The 25577-nt window shown below is 45.7% G+C and overlaps 1 protein-coding gene across 1 annotated transcript in view; it reads right to left on the bottom strand.

Moving 5' to 3' along the window:
- ABCC2 (ATP binding cassette subfamily C member 2) overlaps positions 1-25577 on the bottom strand; it is an 84685-nt gene that overhangs the window by 2014 nt on the left and 57094 nt on the right. Inside the window, exons 27-31 of the mRNA XM_073685027.1 lie at positions 13445-13546; positions 12637-12780; positions 11060-11218; positions 4400-4566; positions 3612-3806 (exon numbers count right to left, since the gene is read on the bottom strand). Coding sequence (XP_073541128.1) covers positions 3612-3806; positions 4400-4566; positions 11060-11218; positions 12637-12780; positions 13445-13546 — 767 coding nt within the window. The remainder of the gene's footprint in view (positions 1-3611; positions 3807-4399; positions 4567-11059; positions 11219-12636; positions 12781-13444; positions 13547-25577) is intronic.

Below are 25577 nucleotides of genomic sequence, written 5' to 3'. Positions count from 1 at the left end.
GGGGCTGGCTGACAATACCAATGCAAAAAAACAAGCAAGTAAGCCCCCTTTATGCACAGGTCATAAGAGAAAGATTTATGGTCATGTGAAGACAAAGTTCTCTGGACACAAAACCAGAAGTGGAAATGCTGGGATTTGGTAACTATATTAATAAGTTTAATCTTTCTTTTTTTTCTTTTAACAATGGACGTGGTATAGGCTGGTGGTTCTAGTGATACATTCATGTACTAATGGTGGTTCTGGTGACGTATTCATGTATGTACTGATGGTGGTTTTAGTGACGTATTTATTTAGGGATTGTTTCTGGTGCCATATTAATGTACTATTGATGGCTTTGGTGCTCTAATTATGTACTGAAGATGATTTTAGTTTCGTATTCATGTACTGATGATGGTTCTGGTGATGAATATATCACAAGAATTGTCATCACTATATGAATACAGCACTAGAACAACCATCACTTCACGAATATGTCACCAGAAACACCATCAGTACGTGAATACAATACCATCAGTTTTGTGAAAGCTGTATTTGTCACATGGCAGATGCAAAAACCATCAGACGCATCCCTTTATCTATAATGAGGGTCTGTTTCTTTTCCATTAGGGCATCTGCCAAATGCTGAACACCTTAATTGAAACCAAACTGCCCCCATTAGTTACGCTATATTAGTTTCCATGACTATCCTTGGGTTTGACATTTAAAATATAGGACATCAGGGATGAAAATCACTATTTTTTCCCCTGTATTGTATCAATGGTCCGCAAAACATGATTGATTCTGTAACTAACTTTGAAACTGCACTCCCTGTTAAGTCACACCCTTAAAGTACACAATTTTTTTATTTTACATTTGCTGACATCTTTTGTGAAAAAGGTAACAATACTAGTGGAAGTGGTCATCATAGCTTGTTACCTGACACCTCAGCCTGGGAGAGATGCATTAGGGGTCCTGTTAAGTTAGTCTCTGACCCATTCTTTTGCTTTGGGGTGGGGGTGAGGTTGGGCACCATTGGCTTCATTTGCTTAGGGCAGATGTCCCTGCCCTGTGTGCTGACCCCTGTGCAAGCAAAAATTCCAGAATGACCGTATACTAGATAAATGGGCACAATCAATGTATCTTGGGAACAAGTCAATTGCAGACGCTAAAACTTCCAAAAAGACAAAGAAGAGTGCATCCTAAAAATACAAATTATTTTAGTAGACCACAAAAGACATACACTGCAAATTAAAAAAACAAACACTAAAAATTACATACGGGTATCAAAATATGCAAAGGTGTGACTCTGATATGTCACGTCTCATTCCCCTATAAAAGCCAAAGAAAGGAGCAGACAAATTATAATATAAAAGACAAATGATCCCAAAAAAACACAAGTAATAAATGAAGAGAAAAGAGAAAATGGCAGTCCTGCTGTATATCATCTCAAGGACATAAAGTACAAAAGATCCATCCACATAAGATTATCTATAGAGAAGAACAACACAAGATCAAAGTGCAACATACAAAATACCTGAAAGACACAATAACATGTATGAACACTAAGAAAAAAGCACAAATGTGCATATCATATATCTGAATAAATGAAAAGATATACCAGGACCGGGCATACTGCTATATCAATATGGCTTCATCAGATCTGCACTTTTTTCTTGGCACTTGTACATGTTGTTGTGTTTTTCAGGTATTTTGTATGTTGCACTTTGATCTTATTGTTGCTGTCGCTCTCTATGGATATCTTACGTGGGTTCATCCTCTTGCACTTTATCTACATGTGATGATATACAGCAGTACCGCCCTTTGTACTTTTCTCTTTATTAAGTATTGCCTGTGGTTTATGGGGGATTTTGTCTGCAGCACCCCTTTTTTGGACCTTCAAACAGAAATACAGGTGCTTCTCACAAAATTAGAATATCATCAAAAAGTTAATTTATTTCAGTTCTTCAATACAAAAAGTGAAACTCCTATATTATATAGAGTCATTACAGACAGAGTGATCTATTTCATGTGTTTATTTCTGTTAATGTTGATGATTATGGCTTACAGACAATGAAAACACAAAAGTCATTATCTCAGTAAATTAGAATAATTAACAAAAAACACCTGCAAAGGCTTCCTAAGCGTTTAAAAAAGTCCCTTAGTCTGTTTCAGTAGGCTCCACAATCATGGGGAAGACTGCTGACTTAACAGATGTCCAGAAGGCAGTCATTGACACTCAACAAGGAGTGTAAGCCACAAAAGGACAATGCTAAAGAAGCTGGCTGTTCACAGAGTGCTGTATCCAAGCATATTAATGGAAAGTTGAGTGGAAGGAAAAAGTGTGGTAGAAAAAGGTGCACAAGAAACCGGGATAACCGTAGCCTGGAAAGGATTGATAAGAAAAGACCATTCAAAAATTTGGGGGAGAGTCACAAGGAGTGGACTGCTGCTGGAGTCATTGCTTCAAGAGCCACCAAACACAGACGTATCCAGGACATGGGCTACAAGTGTCGCATTCCTTGTGTCAAGCCACTCATGACCAATAGACAATGCCAGAAGTGTCTTACCTGGGCCAAGGAGAAAAAGACCTGGACTGTTCTCAGTGGTCCAAGGTGTTGTTTTCAGATGAAAGTAAATTTTGCATTTCATTTGGAAATTGAGCTCCCAGAGTCTGAAGGAAGAGTGGAGAGGCCACAATCCAAGCTGCTGGAGGTCTGGTGTGAAGTTTCCACAATCAGTGATGGTTTGGGGAGCCATGTCATCTGCTGGTGTAGGTCCACTGTGTTTTATCAATACCAAAGTCAGCGCAGCCGTCTACCAGGACATTTTTGAGCACTTCATGCTTCCCTCTGCCGACAAGCTTTTTGGAGATGGGTATTGTCAAGAGGAAGATGAGAGACCCCAGACCCAACAATGCAGACGAGCTGAAGGCTGCTATCAAAGCCACCTGGGCTTCCATAACACCTCAGCAGGGCCACAGGCTGATCCCTCCATGCCACATTGCCGCATTGATGCAGTAATTGATGCAGAAGGAGCCCGACCAAGTATTGAGGGCATTTACTGAACATACATTTCAGTAGGACAACATTTCGGATTTTAAAAACATTTTTCTAGCTGATGTTATAAAGTATTCTAATTTACTGAGATAATGACTTTTGTGTTTTCATTGGCTGTAAGCCATAATCATCAACATTAACAGAAATAAACACATGAAATAGATCACTCTGTGTGTAATAACGCTAAATAATATATGAGTTTCACTTTTTGTATTGAAGAACTGAAATAAATTAACTTTTTGATGATATTCTAATTTTGTGAGAAGCACTTGTAGTTAGGTAGGTAGAAGACATGGCCGATCTCCGCAACTTATTTATAAGTTATGGTAACATTAAGTAACTTTTTAGATGTTTTATGCAATGTATGTCTTTTGTGATCTAAAAAAAATTTAGTTGCGTTTTTGGAATCTTTTTGCTTTCCCACAATTCTCTGTCTTTTTTTGGAGATTGTAATTATTGCAGAATAGCAGATACTATGAACGGTGCCTAGAAAGGTTGTCAGTTTTGACTTCGCACCAACACCTATGCTGTCCGCCATGACTAATGATGAGCGGTAATAATTAGTCGTGTTCTCACTTGTTACTGTCCATGATGGTGTGCAACCGATGTGCGATGGTCAACACTGTGCAATCTGAAAATTCACTACGGATCGTCCTCTGGATTAAGTTATCAGTCTCCAGGTCCACCGCGGCCGTGGCTTCATCCAGAATGAGTACCCTGGATTTCCGAAGTAGCGCCCGAGCCAGACATACCAGCTGCCTCTGACCCACGCTGCAGACAATAACAATTGGTGTCGATGTAAAAATGTCTACAAATTTGGCAAAATCATGAAACAAAATTTGTAAATTGAAGTAAAAAAAAATGGCAAATTGTGTCTTAAAGGGAATCTGTCACCAGGTTTTTGCAACCTAATCTGAGCGGAGAAAATATTGTAGGGGTATAAACTCTGATTCCAAGGATGTGTCACTTACTCGGCTGCTTGCTGTAGTTTTGATAATCTGCTGATAAAACAGTGATTTTTTTTCACTAGAGGACTAGTAAACCTGCTGTCATGTAGTCTAACCCCGCCCTCATCACTGATTGGCAGCTTTCTCTGTACACTGTGCAATCAGTGGTGTGGGCGGAGTTATACAAAGCTCAGCATTCCGAGAACTGGTAGATCTGATAAAACAGTGATTTTATCAAAATAGCAGAAAGCATCCCAGTAAGTGACACATTGCTGGAATCATGATCTCTGCCCCTACATTATGCTGCTCTCAGATGGGGTAGCAAAAACCTGGTTACAAATTCCCTTTAAGACTGGTCTATGAGAAGAAGCCCCCTCAGGCATGAGCCCAATAAAGCAGCCATTGCTACGTTCTTACCTCAGGTTCTCTCCTCCTTCACTTACTTCGTAGAAGAGCTTTTCCTGTAGCCCTTCTACGTACGGTTTCAGGTGAGAGAGCTCAAGAGCTTTCCAGACTTCCTCATCCGTGTACTGGTCAAATGGGTCCAAATTCATCCTCAGTGTCCCAGAGAACAGAACCGGGTCCTACAGGGGAACATTACACTGTCATGGTGGTAATATTACTTTTGATTTACAGCAGCCAAACTGTATAAAAAAAATAGTCTTTCTTTCCAACCCGTCAACAATTCCTTCACATGTACCTGAATATACATTTCCAGGTTCCAGTTGCCTCACAAATGTGTCTATTCCTTTAATTAATCTTTACACAGAAGTAACCATTTAGTTGTGTTTTCACATAAATGATGTAAGCACAGATAGTAGTGCTGCCTGGTCTCTCCCTGTAATTGATGGAGGCACACATAGTAATGCCTCCCTGTAAGCAATGTAGGCACAGATAGTACTGACTGCCTATTTCTCCCTGTGAATGATGTAGGCACACACAGTACATCCTCCCTGTTTTCTGTTCTAAATTATGTAGACACATATAGCACTGCCTCCCTTTAAACAGTGTAGGCACAGATAGTACTGCTGCCTAGTGAATAATCTCAGCACAGATAGTACTTCTTCCCTGTTTCTCCCCGTGAATAATGTAGATACAGATAGTACTGCAGCCTTCTTTCTCCCTGTGAATATTGTAGGCACTGATAGTACTGCCTCCTTGTTTCTCACTGTAAATAATGTAGGCACAGAGAGTACTGCTGCCTTGTTTCTCCCTGTGAATAATGTAGGCACAGATAGTACTCCATCCCTGTGAATAATGTAGACACAGAGAGTACTGCTGCCTTGTTTCTCCCTGTGAATAATATAGGCACAGATAGTACTCCATCCCTGTGAATAATGTAGACACAGATAGTACTGCTGCCTTGTTTCTCCCTGTGAATAATCTAGGCACAGATAGTACTCCATCCCTGTGAATAATGTAGACACAGAGAGTACTGCTGCCTTGTTTCTCTCTGTGAATAATATAGGCACAGATAGTACTCCATCCCTGTGAATAATGTAGACACAGATACTACTGCCTCCCTGTGAATAATGTAGAGACAGATAGTACTGCTGCCTTGTTTCTCCCTGTGAATAATGTAGGCACAGATAGTACTCCATCCCTGTGAATAATGTAGACACAGATAGTACTGCTGCCTTGTTTCTCCCTGTGAATAATATAGGCACAGATAGTACTCCATCCCTGTGAATAATGTAGACACAGATACTACTGCTGCTTTGTTTCTCTCTGTGAATAATGTAGATACAGATAATACTGCCTCCCTGTGAATAATGGAGAGACAGATAGTACTGCGGCCTTGTTTTTCCCTGTGAATAATGTAGGCACAGATAGTACTCCATCCCTGTGAATAATGTAGATACAGATAGTACTGCTGCCTTGTTTCTCCCTGTGAATAATGTAGGCACAGATAGTACTCCATCCCTGTGAATAATGTAGACACAGATAGTACTGCTGCCTTGTTTCTCCCTGTGAATAATGTAGGCACAGATAGTACTCCATCCCTGTGAATAATGTAGACACAGATAGTACTGCTGCCTTGTTTCTCTCTGTGAATAATGTAGGCACAGATAGTACTGCCCCCCTGTGAATAATGTAGACACAGATAGTACTGCCTCCCTGTGAATAATGTAGAGACAGATAGTACTGCTGCCTTGGTTTTCCCTGTGAATAATGTAGGCACAGATAATACTGCCTCCCTGTGAATAATGTAGAGACAGATAGTACTGCTGCCTTGTTTTTCCCTGTGATTAATGCAGGCATAGATAAAATTGCTTCCTTGTTTTTCCCTAAGAAAGATGCAGGCACACATAGTACTGCTGGATCTCTCCTTGTAAAAAAAAAAATCTATGCACAGATAGGATTTCCTACTTGTCTTTCCTTGTAAAAATAAAGTAAGAACAGACAGTACTGCTTCCTTATCTCTTTTTTAAATAATTTAGATACAGATAGTCCTGCCTATTTAACTCTCATTGTAAAGGCACAGATAGCACTGCCTGATTGCTCCTCTCTGTGACTGATGTAAGCACAGATAGATCTGAAAAAGTAAGTGCTGCATGCATGTCTCTCCCCATGTATGATGCATAGTACTGCTTCCGTCTCCACCTTTTAATAGATTAATCACACGTTGCACTGTCACCCTATCGCTTCCTGTAAATTGTGTGGTAGTGCTGCCTTTCTGTCTATAACCTTAAATTTAGTATATACACCACCAGGGCCGGCTCCAGGTTTTTCTGGACCCCGGGCGAAAGAGTCTCAGTGGCCCTTTTAACACATACACGATTCATGATGCACAGATACGGCGGAGAAATATATATTTATTACACATGGCCCAGCCTGCCCCCTCATCCTTCACATACGCAGACATATGCGCGCGCACACACGGTACGCAGACATATGCGCGCGCACACACGGTACGCAGACATATGCGTGCGCACACACGGTACGCAGACACGTGCACGCACACACGGTACGCAGACATATGCGTGCGCACACACGGTACGCAGACACGGTACGCAGACATATGCGCGCGCACACACGGTACGCAGACATATGCGCGCGCACACACGGTACGCAGACATATGCGCGCGCGCACACGGTACGCAGACATGCGCGCGCGCGCACACACGGTACGCAGACATATGTACACATACAGACATACACATAGATAAAACAGACAAATATATATACACAGTTATACACACTGACATTCACATACATGCACTCACACAGACCCATTACTAATATTTTTAATATGGGGATTGGGTAAGCCTCACTCACCTGTCCCCGGTCCAGTGTCCTGTCCAGCAGCTCCTCAGGTATGGGGCAGTGCAGGGCCCCCAGCGTGTCACAGACTTCATGGTCCTGGAACATCAGAGGGGCCCACTTGCGGTCGGGTCCGGGCCCCTCCCGCCCATCTGTGCAGGACCTCCGCTCCGACGGTGTTTGATTGAAGGGCACTCCCCCAGACATGGCCGCGAGCTGTGTGGCTGTGTCTCCTAGTAATGACGCGGCAGTGGCGACACACAAGCACAATTAAAGGTGCAGTGCCGTCGACCCTGCCGTGTCATTACTAGCAGACACAGCCGGACAGCGCGCGGCCATGTCTGGGGGAAGTGCCGGCAATCAAGCAGCGCCTGCGTCACTGAACAGGTGCCGAGGAAGCGGCCAGGGCCCCGACAGTGAGTGAGTGGGCGGGTGGGTGTGTGGGCCCGGCCCCGACAGTGAGTGGGCGGGTGGGTGTGTGGGCCCGGCCCCGACAGTGAGTGGGCGGGTGGGTGTGTGGGCCCGGGCCCCGACAGTGAGTGGGCGGGTGGGTGTGTGGGCCAGGGCCCCGACAGTGAGTGGGCGGGTGGGTGTGTGGGCCCGGGCCCCGACAGTGAGTGGGCGGGTGGGTGTGTGGGCCCGGGCCCCGACAGTGAGTGGGCGGCTGGGCCCCTCTGATTTTCCAGGGCCCCGGCACTTGCCCGGGTACGCCGGGTGCTGACGCCGGCCCTGTACACCACAAATATTGCCTCCTAGTCTCTCCCTGGAAATAATGTAAGCACAGATAGTACTGTCTTCCTGTTTGCTCCTCCTGTAATTACAGATAGAAATTGAGAGGGAGGCAGTATTATCTGTACATGACTTCAAAAAGCAAACAGGAAGGCGGACGATCCATGCTTATATTATTTACTAGACAAAAACTATTGTATCCACTTATCTATGTCGCAGGCACAGATACAGTGCTGGCCAAAAGTATTGGCACCCCTGCAATTCTGTCAGATAATACTCAGTTTCTTCCTGAAAATGATTGCAATCACAAATTCTTTGGTATTATCTTCATTTAATTTGCTTGCAAGGAAAAAACACAAGAGAATGAAGCAAAAATCAAATCATTGATCATTTCACACAAAACTCCAAAAATGGGCCAGACAAAAGTATTGGCACCCTCAGCCTAATACTTGGTTGCACAACCTTTGGCCAAAATAACTGCGAACAACCGCTTCCGGTAACCATCAATGAGTTTCTTACAATGCTCTGCTGGAATTGTAGACCATTCTTCTTTGGCAAACTGCTCCAGGTCCCTGATATTTGAAGGGTGCCTTCTCCAAACTGCCATTTTGAGATCTCTCCACAGGTGTTCTATGGGATTCAGGTCTGGACTCATTGCTGGCCACCTTAGAAGTCTCCAGTGCTTTCTCTCAAACCATTTTATAGTGCTTTTGGAAGTGTGTTTTGGGTCATTGTCCTGCTGGAAGACCCATGACCTCTGAGGGAGACCCAGCTTTCTCACACTGGGCCCTACATTATGCTGCAAAATTTGTTGGTAGTGTTCAGACTTCATAATGCCATGCACACGGTCAAGCAGTCCAGTGCCAGAGGCAGCAAAGCAACCCCAAAACATCAGAGAACCTCCGCCATGTTTGACTGTAGGGACCGTGTTCTTTTCTTTGAATGCGTATTTTTTATTTCCTGTACACTCTATGTTGATGCTTTTTCCCAAAAAGCTCTACTTTTGTCTCATCTGACCAGAGAACATTCTTCCAAAACGTTTTAGGCTTTCTCAGGTAAGTTTTGGCAAACTCCAGCCTGGCTTTTTTATGTCTCGGGGTAAGAAGTGGAGTCTTCCTGGGTATCCTACCATACAGTCCCTTTTCATTCAGACGCCGACACATAGTACGGGTTGACACTGTTGTACCCTCGGACTGCAGGGCAGCTTGAACTTGTTTGGATGTTAGTCGAGGTTCTTTATCCACCATCCGCACAATCTTGCGTTGAAATCTCTCGTCACTTTTTCTTTTCCGTCCACATCTAGGGAGGTTAGCCACAGTGCCATGGGCTTTACACTTCTTGATGACACGGCGCACGGAAGACACAGGAACATTCAGGTCTTTGGAGATGGACTTGTAGCCTTGAGATTGCTCATGCTTCCTCACAATTTGGTTTCTCAAGTCCTCAGACAGTTCTTTGGTCTTCTTTCTTTTCTCCATGCTCAATGTGGTAGACACAAGGACACAGGACAGAGGTTGAGTCAACTTTAATCCATGTTAACTGGCTGCAAGTGTGATTTAGTTATTGCCAACACCTGTTAGGTGCCACAGGTAAGTTACAGGTGCTGTTAATTACACGAATTAGAGAAGCATCACATGATTTTTCAAAGGGTGCCAATACTTTTGTCCACCCCCTTTTCTAGCTTTGGTGTGGAATTATATCCAATTTGGCTTTAGGACAATTCTTTTTGTGTTTTTTTCATTGAAGACAAATTAAATGAAGATAATAATACCAAAGAATTTGTGATTGCAATCATTTTCAGGAAGAAACTGAGTATTATCTGACAGAATTGCAGGGGTGCCAATACTTTTGGCCAGCACTGTAGTACTGTTTCCTTGTCTCTTCCCATAAATAAGTTAGTACTGTGTTTCAGTAAATAATTTAGGCCCACATATAACTACATCCCTTTAAATCAGGCAGTAGCTGATCTGGTAGTACCACTTCCCCGTCTCTTTGTCAGGGGTAGCACAGATAGTGCTGTCTCTTCGTCCATCATGTCACAACTTGCCTTACTGAGCTTATTATGCCCTTTTGTAACCTTTACTACATAGTTTGCTCCATCTCATATCCCATCATCATGAACTGATAGGCAGATTTATTTTCATTGTGCCCTTGGACATGACTGAGCGCTGCTCCGCACATCCACTGAATGCAGGGAAAGCAGAGCAGATATGGGTCATTTTCAAGGGCAAAGAAAAGCGAAAAACTCTGTGCAATTATAATCAATCCTTAAATATGTTCCTGAAGCTGTTTAGCGTGAATACTTTTATGCACGCAGAGGGGGGCAGCTACTTTTCCTGCAGAGTAAAACAAAGTTACTCCTGATGTTGGGTGAGCCTCCATTGTGTCCACATTATAGAGGAGCGAACGCATCATATTTTTTTGGCATCATAACTGTTTCAATCAAAGGATACCTATTGTAGGACACAGTGAAACGCTGCCAACAGTTAACAATATCCTGAATTCTTCACGTGAGCGACGTAATCCTTAAATATTGGCAATCCACCTGCTGTTAAGCTGCCTGCGAAATGTAATTTTACTAGGAAAGTCTTGCCAGGAAATCTCACAAAAAAGTCACGACGCGGAGAAATGAAAATGGGATTTCTTGCTCAGTAAGCAGGCGCCAATCACTACGGCCGTACGTGTGTCACCGCTGCCCTCTAGTGGTATGTTTGCCAAGTGCAATTTGCAAACAAATTTTATATATTTAATCTGATTGAATCATATCTGTCTGTTTAGGCGCCTGTTCAGGGCAGAGGCATCAACGGGAGCACCTGGGTCGCAATACAAATAAAAGGGACCCCACTTACTATGTGCTGTTTAAAATACACAGAATAGGGGGCTGGCTTAGCTATGAAGATGATCAGTCAGCCAGCCCCCTTCACATGCTGTTTTGGTCACATCCTGACACAGGAAGAAACTGGAAGAGAAGGTTCAGGGACCCAGGATTGGTAGTGATTCTCCAAGGTGGAGAAATCCTTTAATTGTTGCACTGAGTTTGAGCTTTCTGAAATAGTTTTTTTTTTTTTTTATCTAGTGATTTACCTGAGGTATTATAGTCAGTTTGTTGCGCAGATCATGGAGGCCGATGGTGGAAATGTCCAGACCATCAATGATGATCTTTCCTTCTGCTGCCTCGATGATCCGGAAAAGACAGTTAGTAAGTGAAGATTTTCCGGCTCCCGTCCTTCCAACTATTCCAACCTGCGGGACAGATCCACAAATGTAGGAAAAGCCACAGCTTTCATTTACAGAAGGAGCAGGATGAGCTGATCAATGCTGAGGAATAACACCCCGGCAGCTAACACAGGGCTGCGAATATGGCGGATCCCATATACTTATCTATCTGTATTTATCCGACTATCCATCTATCTAGACTCTAATAATAGACAGCCCTCCCCAAAATATTTTATAAAAATAGTGGACTTTATTAGCCCACGTGTGGCAACACTTCAGCTAAAAAAATAATGAACCTTTCTCAAGATCATCTACAAAAGCTATTTATCTATCTCTCTACGTATCCATCCATCTATCATCTATCCATCTATCTCTGTACCCATCCATGTATCTATCTATCTCTCTATGTATCATCTATCTATCTATCTATCTAACCCATATCTATCTATCTATCTATCTATCTATCTATCTATCTATCTATCTATCTATCATCTACCCATCCATCCATCTATCTATCATCTATCCATCTATCTATCTATCATCTATCTATCTATCATCTATCCATCTATCTATCTATCTATCATCCATCCATCTATCTATCATCTATACATCTATCCATCCGTCCATCCATCTATCCATCTCTCTATGTATCATCTATCTATTATCTATCTATCATCTATCCATCTATCTATGTATCATCTATCTATTATCTATCTATCTATCTATCTATCTATCTATCCATCTATCTATCATCTATCCATCTATCTATCTATCTCTCTATGTATCATCTATCTATTATCTATCTATCTATCCATCTATCTATCTATCTCTCTATGTATCATCTATCTATCTATCTATCTATCTATCCATCTATCTATCATCTATCCATCTATCTATCTATCTATCTCTCTATGTATCATCTATCTATCTATCTATCTATCTATCCATCTATCTATCATCTATCCATCTATCTATCTATCTCTCTATGTATCATCTATCTATCTATCTATCTATCTATCCATCTATCTATCATCTATCCATCTATCTATCTATCTCTCTATGTATCATCTATCTATCTATCTATCTATCTATCCATCTATCTATCATCTATCCATCTATCTATCTATCTCTCTATGTATCATCTATCTATCTATCTATCTATCTATCCATCTATCTATCATCTATCCATCTATCTATCTATCTATCTCTCTATGTATCATCTATCTATTATCTATCTATCTATCTATCATCTATCTATCTATCTTTCTATCTATCTATCTATCCATCCATCCATCTATCCATCTCTCTATCCATCCATGTATCATCTATCTATTATCTATCTATCTATCTATCTATCTATCATCTATCTATCTATCTATCTATCTATGTATCTATCCATCCATCTATCCATCCATCCATCCATCCATCCATCCATCCATCATTACCTTCTCCATGCTGTCAACAGTGCATGAAATCCCATGTAGAACAAGGTCTAATTCAGGGCGATAACGGGCCTTATAGTCCACAAACTGCACAATGCCTTTCTCTGGCCAGTTCTGTGGGGGGCGCTGCTGAGTCTCCCACTCTGCCTATAAAGTAAACACAGTGAAGATGGCTGAATGTATCCGGTGGCGCACGCACAACATGAACACTTTACTGCATAGATGCCTTAGACATGTGAAATGGAATTGGTTCCCTTTGTAAAATAAATAAATAAAAATTTACCTTGAGGACACTTGTGTAAGACATGGAGCTGCTCTATTCCATACCGTAAAGAAAGGGTTTATCAACAACTATCAGCCTGATGTCCGGTGAATGGGAGTCTATTATTAAATAATGCTTAGACCAGATGAGGCTGGTGTACCTGCTCAGAACATCCACTCTACAATAGCCGCATAATCCATTTTCAAAAGTTTTCCCACCTGATATTATGAGCATTTTAGTTCAGCCACACTCATAATAATATCATATTATAAAACTTTCAAATAGGATTATAGAGCAATTCTAACATACATTTTCAATGTAAGCACACCAGCCTCATGAGCTCTAAAAGAAATAATAATTAGATCTTTGTATGAGTGTAGTTATCGGAAACTGCTCATAATATCATAAAAGGATTATATGCCCATGGATGTTTTATGTAAGTATGTCTCGCTCACCAGGTCTAAGATATCTATTTAATAATGTATAAAGCTTGTATGGAGAAATCTGGTGACAGAAGCACTTTAACCACAGGTATACAGTGCTACTCACTTCATTCTCTGTTTTAATGTACTCATCCACGCGCTCAACGGCGACAATGTTGGTCTCCAGCTCAGACGTCATCCGTACCAACCAGTTCAGTGTCTGTGTGATCTGTAAAAATAAGAAACGCTCAGCGCTATATTGAGTGACATAATGTATAACACAGACGTGCAGCCAAAGGTTCCCGCGTACTGGTGCAAACGCACTACCAGGGTCCACTGCCAAACCGTGACAGGTCATCATCCGCAATGGTCTGTATATAGCGGTGTACTGCCAATGGCGGCAGACCACACGGCTGCTATGGGACCCATGAGCTGGGGGGACCGGTGCCAGCGCCATCCTGGATGCCGATACAGTTTACAGCAATGATGAAATAAGGAACGGCAGCTGAGGCTCCCTCCGCCATTATTCTTCCTCAGCATCTGACGTCTCAGCACAGCGGGCATGATGACATCACTACATGGCCAGCGCGGCAGGGGAACGTGGAGAGGTGAGTATTGGTATTTTTTTTAAATCAGTGAGAACATTGTGGTGGCCATAATACTATATAGAGGACTGTGGGGAGTGCAGTATACTGCATGGAGGACAATGGGGAGTGCATTATACAGTATGGAGGACTATGGGGAGTGCATTATACAGTATGGAGGACTATGGGGAGTGCATTATACAGTATGGAGGACTATGGGGAGTGCAGTATACTGTATAGAGGACTATGGGGAGTGCAGTATACTGTATAGAGGACTATGGGGAGTGCATTATACTGTATAGAGGACTATGGGGAGTGCATTATACAGTATGGAGGACTATGGGGAGTGCATTATACTGTATAGAGGACTATGGGGAGTGCATTATATTGTATAGAGGACTGTGGGGAGTGCAGTATACTGTATAGAGGACTATGGGGAGTGCATTATACTGTATAGAGGACTATGGGGAGTGCATTATACAGAATGGAGGACTATGGGGAGTGCAGTATACTGTATGGAGGACAATGGGGAGTGCATTATACTGTATAGAGGACTATGGGGAGTGCATTATACAGAATGGAGGACTATGGGGAGTGCATGATACTGTATGGAGGACTATGGGGAGTACCGTATACTGTATGGAGGACTATGGGGAGTGCAGTATACTGTATGGAGGACTATGGGGAGTGCAGTATACTGTATAGAGGACTAGGGGGAGTGCATTATACTGTATAAAGGACTATGGGGAGTGCAGTATACTGTATGGAGGACTATGGGGAGTGCAGTATACTGTATGGAGGACTATGGGGAGTGCAGTATACTGTATAGAGGACTATGGGGAGTGCATTATACAGAATGGAGGACTATGGGGAGTGCATGATACTGTATGGAGGACTATGGGGAGTACCGTATACTGTATGGAGGACTATGGGGAGTGCAGTATACTGTATGGAGGACTATGGGGAGTGCAGTATACTGTATAGAGGACTATGGGGAATGCATTATACTGTATAAAGGACTATGGGGAGTGCAGTATACTGTATGGAGGACTATGGGGAGTGCAGTATACTGTATGGAGGACTATGGGGAGTGCAGTATACTGTATAGAGGACTTTGGGGAGTGCAGTATACTGTATAGAGGACTATGGGTAGTGCATTATACTGTATGAAGGACTATGGGGAGTGCAGTATACTGTATGGAGGACTATGGGGAGTGCAGTATACTGTATGGAGGACTATGGGGAGTGCAGTATACTGTATAGAGGACTAGGGGGAGTGCATTATACTGTATAAAGGACTATGGGGAGTGCAGTATACTGTATGGAGGACTATGGGGAGTGCTGTATACTGTATAGAGGACTATGGGGAGTGCAGTATACTGTATAGAGGACTATGGGGAGTGCTGTATACTGTATAAAGGACTATGGGGAGTGCAGTATACTGTATGGAGGACTATGGAGAGTGCTGTACACTGTATAGAGGACTATGGGGAGTGCAGTATACTGTATAGAGGACAATGGGGAGTGCAATATACTGTATAAAGGACTATGGGGAGTGCAGTATACTGTGTGGAGGACTATGGGGAGTGCAGTATACTGTATAGAGGACTATGGGGAGTGCATTATACTGTATAAAGGACTATGGGGAGTGCATTATACTGTATAGAGGACTATGGGGAGTGCATTATACTGTATGGAGGACTATGTGGAGTGTATTATACTATATGGAGGACTATGGGGAGTGTATTATGCTACATCGAGGACTATGCGGACTGCATTATACTGTATGGAGGACTATGGGGAGTGCAGGAACGGTATGGAGGACTATGGGGAGTGCAGTATACTATATGGAGGACTATGCGGAGTGCATTATACTGTATGGAGGACTATGGGGAGTGCATTATACTGTATAGAGGACTATGGGGAGTGCAGTATACTGTATAGAGGACTATGGGGAGTGCATTATACTGTATAGAGGAATATGTGGAGTGCATTATACTGTAGAGGACTATGGGAAGTGCAGTATACTGTATAGAGGACTATGGGGAGTGCATTATACTGTATGGAGAACTATGGGGAGTGCATTATACAGAATGGAGGACTATGGGGAGTGCATTATACTGTATAGAGGACTATGATGAGTGCATTATACTGTATAGAGGACTGTGGAAATTGCAGTATACTGTATAGAGGACTATGGGGAGTGCAGTATACTGTATAGAGGACTATGGGGAGTGCATTATACTGCATAGAGGACTATGGAGAGTGCAGTATACTGTATAGAGGACTATGGGGAGTGCATTATACTGCATAGAGGACTATGGGGAGTGCAGTATACGGTATAGAGGACTATGTGGAGTGCATTATACTGTATAGAGGACTATGGGGAGTGCAGTATACTGTATAGGGGACTATGGGGAGTGCATTATACTGTATGGAGGACTATGGGGAGTGTATTATACTATATGGAGGACAATGGGGAGTGTATTATACTATATCGAGGACTATGCGGACGGCATTATACTGTATGGAGGACTATGGGGAGTGCAGGAACTGTATGGAGGACTATGGGGAGTACAGTATACTGTATGGAGGACTATGGGGAGTGCATTATACTGTATAGAGGACTATGGGGAGTGCATTATACTGTATGGAGGACTATGGGGAGTGTATTATACTATATCGAGGACTATGCGGACAGCATTATACTGTATGGAGGACTATGGGGAGTGCAAGAACTGTATGGAGGACTATGGGGAGTGCAGTATACTGTATGGAGGACTATGGGCAGTGCATTATACTGTATAGAGGACTATGGGGAGTGCATTATACTGTATAGAGGACTATGGGGAGTGCATTATACTGCATGGAGGACTATGGGGAGTGCAGTAACTGTATGGAGGACTATGGGGAGTGCAGTATACTGTATGGAAGACTATGGGGAGTGCATTATACTGTATAGAGGACTATGGGGAGTGCATTATACTGTATGGAGGACTATGGGGAGTGCATTATACTGTATGGAGGACTGTGGGGAGTGCAGTAACTGTATGGAGGACTATGGGGAGTGCAGTATACTGTATGGAGGACTATGGGCAGTGCATTATACTGTATGGAGGACCATGGGGAGTGCATTATACTGTATGGAGTGCTATGGGGAGTGCAGTATACTGTATGGAGGACTATGGGGAGTGCAGTATACTGTATGGAGGACTATGGAGAGTGCAGTATACTGTATAGAGGACTATGGGGAGTGCATTATACTGTATGGAGGACTATGGGGAGTGTATTATACTGTATGGAGGGCTATCGGGAGTGCACTATATAGTATGGATGACTATGGGGAGTGCATTGTACTGTATGGAGGACTATGGGGAGTGCAGTATACTGTATGGAGGACTATGGGCAGTGCATTATACTGTATGGAGGACCATGGGGAGTGCATTATACTGTATGGAGTGCTATGGGGAGTGCAGTATACTGTATGGAGGACTATGGGGAGTGCAGTATACTGTATGGAGGACTATGGAGAGTGCATTATACTGTATAGAGGACTATGGGGAGTGCATTATACTGTATGGAGGACTATGGGGAGTGTATTATACTGTATGGAGGGCTATCGGGAGTGCACTATATAGTATGGATGACTATGGGGAGTGCATTGTACTGTATGGAGGACTATGGGGAGTGCATTATACTGTACAGAGGACTATGAGGAGTGCATTATACTGTACAGAGGACTATGGGGAGTGCAGTATACTGTATGGAAGACTATGGGGAGTGCAGTAACTGTATGGAGGACTATGGGGAGTGCATTATACTGTATAGAGGACTATGGGGAGTGCAGTATACTGTGTGGAGGACTATCGGGAGTGCATTATACTGTATGGAGGACTATGGGGAGTGTATTAGGAGAATTATGGGAGTGCGGTATACTATGTGGAGGACTATGGGGAGTGCATTATACTATATGGAGGACTATGTGGTGGCTATTATAATATTTGGAGGTTTATGTGGGAGCTTTTATACTGTATGCAAACAATTATACAGTGTGAAGGTTTGTGTGGTCCATCATACTATGTGAAGGGCCATTATACAGAGTGGTGAGGTGTGAGGCCATTATACTGTATGTAGATCTATTATACAGCATGGCAGGCTGTGTGGGGGTCACAGTTGAGGGATCATACTGTGTCACCATACTTTTCTGGGGGAGTTGAGCGGTGGGGTACAGTAAGGTCATCATACTGTGTGTGTGGAGGAAGTCTCTGTGGGGGTATCCTTTGTGGTGCACTTTTGTTGGTATCATACTTTATGAGTGCAATGAAAGGGCAATGTAGGGCTTCACTAGGAGGAAAATTACTTTGTAAAGTCTGCAAAGTTGTGAGATATGCTCTTCTGTGACACCAACGAATATTATTATTTGTGTTTCTTTTTTGTGTGTGGGGGGGGCAATTAGAACTTCTGCCATGATTTATATGTAATTCCTTTTCTTTATACTAGTATTATGTTACTGTACGATTAAAGGAAATGTGGATGTAATGCAGGTGCCGGAATGCAACGCACAGAGACACAAGGCGAGAACAGTCAGAAATGTTTGTAAACAGTTTTATACAACAGGTATACTGAAACAAGGGATTAGCAACAAGGGTAATGAACAGTGGTTTGAAATATCAGAAAAATACGAAATTTCTCAAAATAAGGCGCAGCCTCTTAAAATAAGGCGCAGTCTCTTAAAGTAAGGCGCAGTCTCTTAAAATAAGGCGCAGTCTCTTAAAGTAAGGTGATGCCCTCAAGCATGAGAAGCACCACACAAGTTCTTTAACCGTGAATTTGGCCCTAGCGGGGGTCACCGGTTATTCCCGCTAGGCCGTGAGTCTCTTTCCGGATGAATTCAATTAAATCACGTTGTGCTACTTTAGCCCCAACCGTCCCCCTCCCAACCTGAGTACTTAAACCCAATTGTCCCCGGTACCGTGGGTGAGCAGTGGAAGTGACGGCCCTGCTCACGTATGCAGCTCATCTCTGCTTGGCTGTTGGGGGCAGTCTCTCGGGCCTTGGATAGGGGGGCCGACGTCGGGTTCCGCGAACTCACTCAGCACAGCGATCAGGTTCCTAGTATCCTCAGCAGGCACAGCACTCGAGTCACAACTGTGAGGGATCCGGAGCTCTTTTACCGGTGCCCGGCTGGAGCACCTCTCAGGCCTCTGGATTTGGCCTGTCACACGGGGTTTCTCAGGACGCAGGGAGCACGTCTGCTCCTCTCTGCTGCTTGGCGCCAAAGACCCCTCAGGTTTGGCGCGCTGGCCTCTTATCTCTCTGAACTCCTTCCTGGAAGTCACCTGATCGGGTCCAGCCTCTGAATCCCCCCTGCCTGCAACTTCCTTTGTGTATTTTGGTTCCGCTTGACTGTCTCTGGCCAGTAGATGGCAGTCTCGCTCCATCCTTGAAACGTCATGTTGAAGTTCTGTTACAAGCTTTTTAGCTCGTTCTACATTCCTCCCTCCTTTTTGCTCGCCAGTCCTCGGGCGAGTGGACTCCTTGCAGAATTGATGTCTCCTTCCAGGCAGTGCAAGCTCAGACAGGAGTTGGGCACACTCCTACGTTTTCTGTTGGATTCGAGACCAGATAAACTCTTCCTGAGCATACCGGTTAGGAGGAATTCCGGCATTAGCCCGCTCAGTTCTGCGGGGCTCTTCTTGCGGAGGAGACTCCGGGAGATCCGAGGAATCAACTACTGGGGATTGCAAATCATTTCCTGACTCATTCTGACTTCCACTCAGGAGTGGCACCAACGGTTCTGACGGGCCCAACTGCATTGTGGCCCACCCTTCTTCATCCCCCAAGGTTCCTGTATGTGGCACTTCAGCCAACACGTCTGAGGGCCCAGCCCTGTTACAGACTTCTGCTTCAGAGGAGCAAGGTCGCAACATATTACGGTGCAACACCCTGGATGTCGCGGTGTCATCCCCTTCGGGCCTAACCTCGTAGACGGGGTTGTCTGGGTGAACCTTCTTCACCACCCGATATGGTATTGCCTCCCAACGATGGTCCAGCTTACTCCCAAATCGTTTAGCCCTCACCAGCACTCGGTCTCCTGGCTGAAGCGATCCACCTGTGGTCGGGGGCCGAACTGCATGCTCTACTTCCTGAAAACTTCTGAGCAACCAGTCTTCTCACGGTATGGAGTCGACGCTGGTGTTCTCGAATCCAGGTACTTGGGCTACTGCCCGGACCGGGGTCTTCTGAGTCTAGCTCCAGTTCGGTGATTTCTCGGCCACTTCTTCCAAACAGCAACATGTAGGGGGTGTAGCCGGTGGTTGCATGAACTCGATTATTATACACCCACACCAGCTCGGACACGAATTCGGGCCACTTCATCTTTTTGTCCGCTTCCAGTGTTCGCAACATTTGCAACAGGGTTCGGTTAAAGCGCTCGCAAGCCCTGTTCCCTTGCGGGTGGTAGGGCGTTGTCCGGGAACGGTCGATCCCATAGATGCGGTATAGCTCATCCATCACTCGTCCTTGGAAGCAGGCCCCCTCGTCAGAATGTATTCGCTTCGGGCACCCATAAATCCGGATGAAATCTTGACAGATGGCCTTGGCTGCGGCTTCTGCCATCTGATCTTTAGTGGGCGTCACTACTGCAAACTTGGTGAAGTGATCAGTCATGACTAAACAGTGTCCATAACCGTTGTATGAAGTTCCTACCATCAAGTAGTCAATCATCAAGACTTCCAAGGGGGCAGAAGTTCGGATAGTCTGAATGGGAGCTCTTTGCTCCGGGGGCTTGTTCAACTCACACTGGCGACATGTTCGGCAGACCCCCTCGACTTCTTGTCGCAGTTGAGGCCAATACACCAGCCGTTGCAACCACCGGAAGGTCTTTTCTACTCCGAAGTGAGCACCTCTTCTATGAGCTTCTTGGGCTAGCTGTGTTACTAGTGCTCCTGGAACTACCACTTGCCAGGTAACATCAAACTCTCGAGGCAGCTGGATTCTTCGGCATAGCAAGCCATCCTTCAGGAGGAGCCTCTCCCACTGGCCTAGGATTTGTAGGGTAGTTGGAAGTGAAGCGGCTCTGGTTTCCTGGTCGGGTCTCTGATTAAGGGCGACCCATTCTCTCAACTTTGCTAGCTCCGGGTCGGATTGCTGCAGATGTATCCATTTGTCTCTTGAACGTCCCAGAATCTGAGTGGGCCTCGGCTCCCCTCTGGTCTCTTGGGCGTCGACCACAGCAGCGGCGAACTGGCTGAAATCCGGGATCTCGTCGCCTTCGAGCTCCTCATCTCTGTCCTTCTTCGGCCCCGCCTGAGTGACCCGGGACAGGGCATCTGCATGTGTGTTCAGGGCCTTGGACCGATAGGCGATTTTATACTGGAATTTGGACATCCTTGCGACCCACCGCTGCTCTAACGCGCCCAGTTTGGCGTTCTCCAAGTGGGCCAAAGGGTTGTTATCTGTCCGCACTTGCACTTCTGACCCTGACAGGTACTCAGCAAACTTCTCGGTCATGGCCCACACCAGTGCTAGTAGCTCCAGCTTAAACGAACTGTAGTTGTCCGGATTCTTCTCCGTATCTCGGAGTGACCTGCTGGCATACGCGATCACTCGCTCTTTCCCTCCTTGTACTTGAGCCAGCACTGCTCCCAGCCCATGCAAGCTTCCATCAGTGTACAACATGAACGGCTGCGAAAAGTCAGCGTAGGCCAGAATCGGGGCATCTGTTAGCGCCATTTTCAATGCTCGGAATGCCTCTTCTTGTCGTGGGCCCCACTGAATGGGCTGCCGCTTGGCTCCCCGGGCTGTTCCTCTCAGCAATTCATTGAGCGGGTTCGCAATCTTAGCGAAGTCTTTAATGAATCTGCGGTAGTATCCAGCGAGCCCCAGGAATGCCCTTAGTTCCCTTAGATTGGCGGGCGTGGGCCACTTCTGCACGGCAGCTACTTTCTCCGCAGTGGGGTGCACCCCTGCACTGGACACAGTGTGCCCCAGATATTCAATTTCTCGTTTGAAGAGACGACACTTACGAGGCTTAATTTTCAGGCCGTGCCTTTGTAGCCGTTCTAACACTTGTTCCAATCGGCGGAGATGATCCTCAAACGTTGCGGAATAGATAATTATATCGTCCAGATATATTAAAGTGGCTTCAAAGTTGAGGTCCCCCAAGCATCTCTCCATCAGCCGTTGGAAGGTTCCTGGCGCATTTGTTAGTCCGAACGGCATTCGATTGAACTCAAACAGGCCCATAGGGAGAACAAAAGCTGTCTTCGGACGATCCTTCTCAGCTACTGGGACCTGCCAATAGCCACTGGCCAGGTCGAGGGAGGAGAAGAATTTGGCGCTCCCTAGTGCAGATAGAGACTCTTCGATTCGGGGGAGTGGATAGGAGTCCCGTACTGTACAGGCATTCAGCTTCCGATAGTCTACGCAGAATCTCAGGGTACCGTCCTTCTTTCGGACCAGCACGATCGGAGCCGCCCAGGGGCTCTGGCTTTCACGGATCACACCGTTCCGCAACATGTGGGCCAATAGCTCTTTCACCTCCTGGTACATTTGAGGCGGGATCTGCCGATATCTCTCTCGGATGGGAGCAGTATTTCCGGTGGGTATTTCGTGCTGAATGTCCCGAGTGCACCCGAAATCATCTTCATGCTGTGCAAACACTCCCTGATATCGCTGTAGAAGTTGTTCGATCTGCCTCACTTGTCCAGCAGAAAACTCAGTCAGGTTAGCTTCCATTTCTTCCAGGAGGTGGCGTCCAGCCAACGGTTCTCTTCCATGTTCCTGGCTATTGAGGGACACCTCTAGGGTCCATGGTTTTCCTTCCACAGGTGCCAGCCCTATAGCGTCAGCTCTAGTAAGGGCCTCCGGCATTACGCACACTCGCGCCACCTCTTGTCGGGGCAACAACTGTAAACTGGTGCCACTTAAATTGATGCAGCGCACGGGTACTCGACCGTGCCACACGGTGGCCAGAGTTCGAGCAATCAGGAGTCCAGAGGGCGCTTCTTCTCCCTCCATTGGTTCAACTTGAATGTCCACGCCCTCTAAGGACACATGTGCCAGCACCGGCAAAGTGAGTACAGTCTGTCCCACCGGCAGTGTTATTGTGGCTTCGGGCGGTATCGATACCTTACCAAGGTACTGGGAGGTAGTGGGCAACTTTTGAATCTGACTGACCCGCACGAGGTGCTGGAACACTCTCTTGTTAGCTGGGTCTCGAGTGGCGCGGGTCCAGTTGTTTTTGCTACAGCCCTCAGCCAGGAACTGTCCGACTTCTTTCAGTACATTCATGCCCAGGGTTACAATGGGCCCATCGCCTCCGGGCCCGGTGGTCAGTACAATCCCTTTTCGACCGAGGTCCTTTCCACATGCCCGCACAGACATCCATACTACTCCCGCTACTGGGATAGGTAGTTGATTAGCCGCCACCAGTTTGACAGTGGGTTCCCGGCAGGAACGAGCGACTTCAGGAAAGTGACTTTGGAAGTACGTCTCAGGCATAGTGGTCACTTGAGACCCGGTGTCCATCAAACAACGGATCCGCTGCCCATTGAATTCAGCCCAGATAATGGGCCTCTCGGAGACAATGTCTTCAGAGCTCCCTCTTCTACTCTCTGAAGCTCGAGACCCCACGGTATGCTCCACAACCGTGGGGCATTTTAGTTTAACGGCTGTCCCCTCCTCCTCCTTTCTCGGTTGGGACAGTCTTTGGAGATATGCCCCCTACCTCCGCAGGTCCAGCACTCCGGTCCTCGTTCTGCCGATAGGTCGGGTACATGTCGTGCTGGGGCCGGATAGGAACGTCTTTCTCGTTCTGGTCTCCGTCCGCGTTGAGCAGTACGGTCCGTCGGCAAGGGGGCAGTAGGAGTCTTCCTAATAGAATTCAGCTCACCCCGAATGTCTCGAATTTCCTGACGTATTTCCCGTACCCAATCAGGCTCTTGGTTGGTGAATCCAGGAGCAATTGCCTCATGACTTCTAACTGTGGCTTTGAGAACAGGAACTTCTCTCTCCAGGACTCTAGCTTCAGCCCCTACCTCCAGGAAGCCCATATCAGGGCTCAGTCGCAGCCGCTCCTTCAGGATCTGCCTCAGGGAAGGGTCTTTCAAGCCAGCAATCAGTTGGTCACGCAACACCTCATCCAATGGTCCCAGTCCTCGGTTCCCATCTCGAGTTTTCTTAGTGATATGGGCCGTCACTTCCTGTAATGCATTAACATACTGATTTACTGTCTCATTTTCCCCTTGGACCCGCTGAAACAACCGTAAGCGCAAGTGTCCCAAATCTGTAGTGTCACCGTGCATGTCCTCTAGAATTTTTATCACTTTATCCACGGTGTCACGGTCCCCAGGTGGGCGGTACATCACAGTCTGTCGGGCCTCTCCATCAAGGGTTAGGAGGGCCAACTCCGCCTGGGCTAGAGGGTCAAGGGGATACATACGTAGCATACTTCTCAGTCTTTCTGCCCAGTCCCAAAGTGACATGCCATCCCCTGTAAACTTGGGAAGATGGCTGAGCATAGCCCCCAGGGGTATATGGCTCCGGCCGGACCCAGCCATAGACTGATCCGCCATCTCTGCGTTGAATGTTGCATCCTGCCGACTACGCCAAATGTAATGCAGGTGCCGGAATGCAACGCACAGAGACACAAGGCGAGAACAGTCAGAAATGTTTGTAAACAGTTTTATACAACAGGTATACTGAAACAAGGGATTAGCAACAAGGGTAATGAACAGTGGTTTGAAATATCAGAAAAATACGAAATTTCTCAAAATAAGGCGCAGCCTCTTAAAATAAGGCGCAGTCTCTTAAAGTAAGGCGCAGTCTCTTAAAATAAGGCGCAGTCTCTTAAAGTAAGGTGATGCCCTCAAGCATGAGAAGCACCACACAAGTTCTTTAACCGTGAATTTGGCCCTAGCGGGGGTCACCGGTTATTCCCGCTAGGCCGTGAGTCTCTTTCCGGATGAATTCAATTAAATCACGTTGTGCTACTTTAGCCCCAACCGTCCCCCTCCCAACCTGAGTACTTAAACCCAATTGTCCCCGGTACCGTGGGTGAGCAGTGGAAGTGACGGCCCTGCTCACGTATGCAGCTCATCTCTGCTTGGCTGTTGGGGGCAGTCTCTCGGGCCTTGGATAGGGGGGTCCAGGCCTCGTCTGTCGGCGGCCGACGTCGGGTTCCGCGAACTCACTCAGCACAGCGATCAGGTTCCTAGTATCCTCAGCAGGCACAGCACTCGAGTCACAACTGTGAGGGATCCGGAGCTCTTTTACCGGTGCCCGGCTGGAGCACCTCTCAGGCCTCTGGATTTGGCCTGTCACACGGGGTTTCTCAGGACGCAGGGAGCACGTCTGCTCCTCTCTGCTGCTTGGCGCCAAAGACCCCTCAGGTTTGGCGCGCTGGCCTCTTATCTCTCTGAACTCCTTCCTGGAAGTCACCTGATCGGGTCCAGCCTCTGAATCCCCCCTGCCTGCAACTTCCTTTGTGTATTTTGGTTCCGCTTGACTGTCTCTGGCCAGTAGATGGCAGTCTCGCTCCATCCTTGAAACGTCATGTTGAAGTTCTGTTACTAGCTTTTTAGCTCGTTCTACATGTCATCATGAGAAACAGCTCTGTGTGGATAAGTAGAAGAGACAGACTCCAAGGATCCACTTAAAACCCGCCTTATGTAT

The sequence above is a fragment of the Phyllobates terribilis genome, unplaced genomic scaffold, assembly GCF_046119375.1.
Source record: "Phyllobates terribilis strain yellow unplaced genomic scaffold, ASM4611937v1 Scaffold_5__5_contigs__length_657084704, whole genome shotgun sequence".
NCBI lineage: Eukaryota > Metazoa > Chordata > Amphibia > Anura > Dendrobatidae > Phyllobates > Phyllobates terribilis.
This window is presented reverse-complemented; position numbering and strand designations above follow the sequence as displayed.